We start from the raw sequence: 7,110 nt of genomic DNA, 5'->3' as shown, positions 1-7,110 counted from the left end.
TCTAAGGATGGAGGTTCCACCACCTTCCTAGGTAACCCATTCCAGTGCTTCACCACCCTCCTAGTGAAATAGTGTTTCCTAATATCCACACTAGATCTCCGCCACTGCAACTTGAGACCATTGCTCCTTGTTCTGTCATCTGCCATCACTGAGAACAGCCTAGCTCCATCCTCTTTGGAACCCCCCTTCAGGTAGCTGAAGGCTGCTCTCAAATCCCCCCTCACTCTTCTCTTCTGCAGACTAAATAAGCACAGTTTCCTCAGCTTCTCCTCATAAATCACGTACCCCAGGGCCCTAATCATTTTCATTGCCTTTCACTGGACTCTCTCCAATTTGTCCACATCCTTTCTGTAGTGGGGGTGCCCAAAACTGGACGCAATACTCTAGATCTGGCCTCACCAGTGCCAAATAGAGGGGAATAATCACTTCCCTCGATCTGTTGGCAATGCTTCTACTAATGCAGCCCAATATGCCATTAGCCTTCTTGGCATCAAGAGCACACCATTGACTCATATCCAGCTTCTTATCTACTGTAATTCCTAGGTGCTTTTCTGCAGAACTGCTGCTTAGCCAGTCAGTCTCCTGCCTGTAGCAGTGCATGGAATTCTTCTGTCCTAAGTGCAGGACTCCGCACTTGTCCTTATTGAACCTCATCAGATTTCTTTTAGCCCAATCTTCCAATTTGTCTAGGTCATTCTGGACTCTATCCCTACCCTCCACCATATCTACCTCTTCCCACAGTTTAGTGTCATCCACGAACTTGCTGAAGGTGCAATCCATTCTGTCATCCAGATCATTAATGAGGATGTTTAACAAAACTGGCCCCAGGACCGACCCCTGGGGCACTCCCATTGATACTGGCTGCCAATTAGACAGGGATGTTGAGCCTGACGATCTAGCCAATCCATACTACTTTAAAATCCATACTACTTTAACTTGCTGTCAAGAATACTGTGGGAGACCATATCAAAAGTGTTGTTAAAATCAAGGTATATCATGTCTACAGCTTTCCTCATACCCAGTTATCTCATCATAGAAGGCAATCAGGTTGGTCAGGCATGATTTGCCCTTGGTGAATCCATGTTGACTGTTCCTGATCACCTTCCTCTTCTCCAAGTGTTTCAAAATGGATTCCTTGAGGACCTGCTCCATGATTTTTCCGGGGGCTCAGGTGAAGCTAGATTCTCCTTCTTCCCTTTTTTAAAAATAGGCATTATATTTGCCTTTTTCCAATTGTCCAATCACTTAAATCAGGAGTTCTCAAACTAGGGGTCGGATCCCTCAGGGCGTTGAGAGGTTATTACATGGGAGGGTCATGAGCTGTCAGCTTCCACCCCAAAATCTGAGAACCCCTGATTTAAGTGCTCCGATCTTCACTTACTCCACTTAGAAAATGGATCTGCACATATTCATCCTAGGCCAAGAGGACATTTTGGTGGGCAAATGCAAGGAGTAATTTTACCAGACTCTGGAATTTTCTTTCATATTTGAAAAGTAACCCTTTAATCCCACAGATATTTTTGTTTGTACTTAACTTTAAGCATGTGATAGTTATGTCAATTTTAGTGAAGTCAAGAATTGACAAGTGGACCCTCAAATGGCACCTTTCTTCCTTAATTTGGGCCCTTACTTTAAATAGATATAAAAAAGAAATAGTACTTTTTTCTATAAATCCCTTCGTCCATCTTTTGGAGGAGACACAAAACCAATGTATTGGCAAGCTGTGGTCATTGAACATATAATAACACTAGCTAGTATAGGGGTATTACTCCCAGGTAGCCAGATTCCATATTGGATAATTACATTCTGCTCACTGAAATTTCCCCTGTAATTTCAACTTTATGTCCTAAAATGCGGTGTACTCTTATGGACTGCTAAAACACCTATTGATTTCCAGTTTAGATATACTTGCATTTCAGTGATGGGTGAAGTAGTTTCTGTTGTTGACATATAGTTGGTCATGTACCTTTGAAAACAACTGCAAGAAAGAACCACATAATAAATGTGAAATATTAAGAATTTGTAACAGAAACAGAAATGAGTGCACTCCATTCTGAGATGATAAGGCAGATGTTCTCATTTGGTGCAAGGATCAATACTGTGAGTGGGATTACTGCCAAATGTCTACGAGGGCCCTGATACTATTACTATGGAAGTCAATGGCAAAATTTGGTTTGTATAGTGCAGGATGGAATCCTTCTTTCTCAGTTTTACAAGGATCTAGTTCTTTCATGGCAGTGTGTTGTCTTTTCCCAGTGAAAGATAATGCAAGACTATAAATGCTTCCTAAATATATATTGGCAGGGATGTTCATTTAATTGTTGGACATGGAGTTGTATTTATGAAAGATCTTTCCCTTTCTCTTATTCAAAAACTAAAAACTGTTGCCAACTTGGTCTTATCAGTAAGGAATATAGAGACACTAGCTTCATGCACTTCCTAATAAAAAAGGCTATAAATAGTGTTGTCTGTTCATATATTATTGGTCAGGGAAAATACTACATGCCAAGAAATTGACATGCTGCTGCAAGGTTACTAAAAAGTCTAGAGAAATGTTATTAGCCAGTATAGAGAATCATTACTATCATATTGCAGATATTAACAAATCAAGAGGTCCTATTTAATACTATAAATCGCTCTAAGGTATATTTTTATCATAAGAATTCTACCTATGCCATTAGTGTTGTAATTTAGAAACATTATTCCTACCCCCACACAAACAGGTCTCTTAATAGGCAGATGGAAAATTTCACTAAATATTACAGTAGAAAATTGAGATGTGGAGGATGCACACAGAGTGGAGGAAGCTGGGACAAAGCATATCTGACATTTGTAACATTAAATGAGAAGATAAAGTAGTCTCTTTGTCCAAGATTTCTTATGTGTATGGCCACCATTATATTTCAGTATGACACAGCCTGCCTTTAAGTGCCATCCATCCCTATACAGCAATTGAAGCAGTATGAGTTGTGGTAGAGTACTACAATTAACATTTGGGTACAGAGCAAGAGAGAGACCAAACCTGAATATGTATTTTCTCCATTATTTTCTAGCAACAGCAGGTCTGAAGTCCCTTTCCATAACTACTCTGTGTGAAGGGGGAAGCTGAGCATGTATATGACTGGAGGATTTGTTTTAGTGTATGGGAACTTGTGAGTGTGGAGATGGGTGGCTTGTGGCTGTATGAGGGGATTGTTTGAATGAGTGTATGTGGGTGTCATAAGTAGATAGGTAAGGGTTAAATTTTCTTTACCTGTAAAGGGGGAACCAAACACCTGACCAGAGGACCAATCAGAGAACTGGATTTTTTAAAAGTCAGGGGCGGGAATTGGGGACTCTGAGTCTTTTGTTTCTCCCGGCTATGGAGTGAAACAGCTCTTCTTCTAACTCCAATCTTTTTTCTAACTTTCGTCTACCAAAGTGTGAGTACAAAGGTAGCAAGGCAATAGGCTGTTATATGCTTTGTTTTGTATTTACATGTGTGTTGTTTTGCTGGACTGGTTTAAATTGGCTATCTTTTAAATCAGACTGTTTATTCCTATTTTCTTATAAGCCATATCCCTGTATTGATCTCTTAATGCAGTGTTTTAGTTTATATGTGAGTTCTTTCTTTTTATATAAAGTTTTATTTTTAAAACTTGTGGGAGTTTCTTTTCCTAGTTAGGCAAGGGGATAGAAATCTCTGTGCCCAGAGCCCTGTCTAGCTCTGTGACAGGGGTACAAGGAAGGAGATTCTTGTTGTTAGATCTACGGAGGGGGGCTCAGCAGCACCAGCGAGTGGTGGGAGGGAAAGAGGTAGGATTATCTCTGTTCCCTTGTGTTGAAGGCTTGCCTCAGGAGGGGGAAGGGAGGTATTTCCCTTGCCGGTAAGACTCAGACTTCTGGGTCTTGGGGGTCTCTCTAGGGGGAGTTGGGGAGACCAGAGAGGGGGTTCTCCAAGAAAAGGTTTGGGGAACCCGAGAGGGGGCCGAAACCCTGGAAAAACTTCGGATGGTGGCAGCGAGATAAGATCCAAGCCGGTAGAAAGCTTGGGGGAGTCCATAGTAAGCACCCAGATTTTGGACGCTAAGGTCCAGATTTGAGATAGATGCTTATCATAGTGGGTGATGATTCTATCTTTTGTTAAGGATAAAATGGTTCATGTCTCAACCAGCCTCTCTAATGGCTTTACCTTATTAGGCAGCTGTTGGGGGCAGAGCTCGGTGTGTGGGATGAGAAGTCCTGTTTCTGTGCATGGTGAGGGTTTTGAGGGTATAGGCAGCTGATGGAGGTTGTATATATGAGCGGGTGGGGGAAGAAGGGTTTGTGACAAAAGGGCAGCTGATGGCTGTGTGTTTGGATAAGTGAGGAGGTTTGAGGGGGATGTCTGAGTGTGTAAGTGATGAAGGTGGATTGGGGAGGAAGTTTATGGAGGGTGTCGGGGGTAAGAGAAGTGGTGAGGGGTGCATGTATAAAGGAGGAAGGGGGATCAGTCTGAGGAGGAAGTTTACAGAGCATGTCTGGTGTACGGGAAGTGGTGATGGGTGCGTGTATAAAGGAGGAAGGTGGATAAGTCTGAGGAGGAAGTTTATGGAGGGTGTCTGGGTGTACGAGAAGGGGTGAGGGGTGTGTGTATAAAGAAGGAAGGAGAGGAAGTTTATGGAGGGTGTCTGGGTGTAAGGGAAGGGGCAAGGGGTGAGTGTATAAAGGAGTAAGGGGGATAAGTCTGAGGAGGAAGTTTACAGAGAGTGTCTGGGTGTATGGGAAGGGGTGAGTGTATAAAGAAGGAAAGAGAGGAAGTAGACAGAGGGTGTCTGGGTGTATGGGAAGGGGTGAGTGTATAAAGAAGGAAGGAGAGAAAGTAGACAGAGGCTGTCTGGGTGTACGGGAAGGGGTGGAAGTTGACAGAGGGTGTCTGGGTGTACGGGAAGGGGTGACGGGTGTGTGTATAAGAAAGGACAGGAAGTTGATGGAGGGTGTCTGGGTGTATGAAAAGGGGTGGAAGTTGACAGAGGGTTTCTGGGTGTATGGAAAGGGGTGAGGGGTGCGTGTATTAAGGAGAAAGGGGGAAAAGTCTGAGGTGGATGTTTACACAGGGTGTGTCTGTCCCGGGCAATGGAAGGGGGTGGGGGGAATATAGGGTGCTGTGTGTGTGAGGGCTGAGCTGTGCGATAACACAGCCGACGAGTGGGGCTGAGAGGACGGCTCTGAGCGCGGAGGAGCGGGCAGTGTGTGTGGGGAGCCGGTGGGGGCTGTGACGTGCGAGGGGATAGCTGTCAGGCTCTGTGGGAGGGGATGGCTGTGAGCCTGTCAGTGTGGGCCGAGGGCCTCCCCTCCCCGCCGCTCTGTGCCTGCGCGGTGGGCTTGCGCTGGGGTATTTACGGTAAGGTGGACGCGGCGGCTGTGGCAGCTCCGTGTCAGGTGATCTGAGCTGAGGAGCCGCCTGGAGCCGGAGAGGAAAATGCAAGATGGCCCGACGGGGCCGTGAGGGGCTCCCCGCTGCCCCGTTCCCGCCCGGACCCCGGCTGCGCAGGGCCAGCGGCGAGCGCTGAGGCCAGCTCTGCCGCGCTAGAGACCGTCCCCGAGAGGGGCTCCGAGCCATGGGGCTCTGCTACAGTCTGCGCCCGCGGCTCTTTGGGGACCCCGGCGGAGGCGGCTCCATCTCCAGCGTCGCCTCGGAGCCCGAGCAGCCCGCAGAGCACACGGCTCCCCCCCAGCAGCCGCTCGGGGTCCCGCGAGGAGGCAGCTGCTGCGGGCAGCCGGGAGCCGGGGGCTCGCTCCACCCTGCAGACAAGCCCGGGGGAGAGGCGGACGGGCCGCCGCCGCTGCTGCTGCAGAACGGAGGCGGCAACGGGGCGGCCCCGGAGCGGCAGCCGCTCCCCAAGCCCGGCGGCGGCAAACAGCACCGGCAGCCGCCTCAGCCGGCCGCGCTGCAGAGACCCTGGGAGAAGCTGCGCCTGGAGGAGCGGGAGGCGGAGAAGGAGGCGAGGAAAGTCAGCAAGAGCATCGACCGGGCGCTGAAGGAGCAGAAGCGGGAGTACAAGCAAACGCACCGGCTGCTGCTGCTGGGTACGTGTGTGAGGGGGAGCCGGGCCGCCCCCGCGCAGCCCCCGGCCGGCAGGTGCTCAGCCGGGCTCCCAGCCAGCCCTTCTGGCGTCCCCCATAGTCCCTCCTTTGTCTCGTCCTTCTTCTTCGTCTTCCCCTTTCTTCTCTCCACAGCTCTGCTTCCCCTTGTCTCCCTCCCCCCTGCCCCCGGTTGGTGGCCCTCTCTCTCCCCCAGCCAGGTTTCCACCTTTTCTTCCCATTCCCTGTGTCCCACAGCCCAGGATCTGGAAATGGTTTTGCAATGTAGAATTTGATTTGTAACTAGCCCCATAAAAGGCGAGCTGCTCCACCCAGGCAGCAAAGCAGAAGTGATGTGGAGACTGAAACGAGCAGGCTTCATTTTCAGCTGGGAGGAGGAGGAGGTGGTGGTGTGCGTGGTATGCGGTGTGTGTGTGTCTGTGTTGTCTAGCCGAAAAGTAAACGGCGCTTGTGCTGGCATCCCAGGAATTCGAAAATCAGATGCATGGAAGATGAAAATGGCTTTGAATAAAGAATATGATCTGTCAAAGAGCCTCCTCTCTGCTACTTGTGTGGAACCACTGATGGCTTAATAGGAAGTGGTAGTACGGGCTTGGAGCTCGTAATGGGCTGACTGCTGAAACGCTAGGAAATATGGACTGGTTATTTTAGGGAAGTGCTAGAGCATATGAGGGCAAGTAATTCGGTATGGGTATGTATAGTCTCTACCATATACTTGTTCCAAGGATAGTGGTTCACTTACCTATTTTCAAGGGGAAAACAAACCCCAAAACAAAACACACAGCCCTGCAAGGTGACTTGTTTTTTCGGAAATACTTTGTGCAGCTTGCCATTTGCTCGTTACAGAGATTAGTTAAGTCTTCTCTAGAGGCTTAATCCCAGCTAATACCTGTGTTTTGTATACTGTAAGTGTATCTAATACAATCTAATGTCCTGCACGAAATGGAATAGTCATACTGCAGGGTTGTTGTTTTGGTTTTTTTTAATAGTCTAAGGAAAGGGGTTTGGGTGCCTCCTGAGCGTGACCACTAATTTCTGTTAGTGTTG

At 47.8% G+C, this 7,110-nt stretch overlaps 1 protein-coding gene across 1 annotated transcript in view; it reads left to right on the top strand.

The window, feature by feature from the left end:
- Positions 1 to 5,225: 5,225 nt before the first annotated feature.
- Positions 5,226 to 7,110, top strand: part of GNAL (G protein subunit alpha L) — a 349,295-nt gene continuing 347,410 nt past the window's right edge. The window contains exon 1 of the mRNA XM_075062930.1: positions 5,226 to 6,048. Coding sequence (XP_074919031.1) covers positions 5,580 to 6,048 — 469 coding nt within the window. The 5' untranslated portion in view covers positions 5,226 to 5,579. The remainder of the gene's footprint in view (positions 6,049 to 7,110) is intronic.

This window comes from Chelonoidis abingdonii, chromosome 2 (genome assembly GCF_003597395.2).
Source record: "Chelonoidis abingdonii isolate Lonesome George chromosome 2, CheloAbing_2.0, whole genome shotgun sequence".
In the NCBI taxonomy this organism is placed as follows: Eukaryota; Metazoa; Chordata; order Testudines; family Testudinidae; genus Chelonoidis; species Chelonoidis abingdonii.
This window is presented reverse-complemented; position numbering and strand designations above follow the sequence as displayed.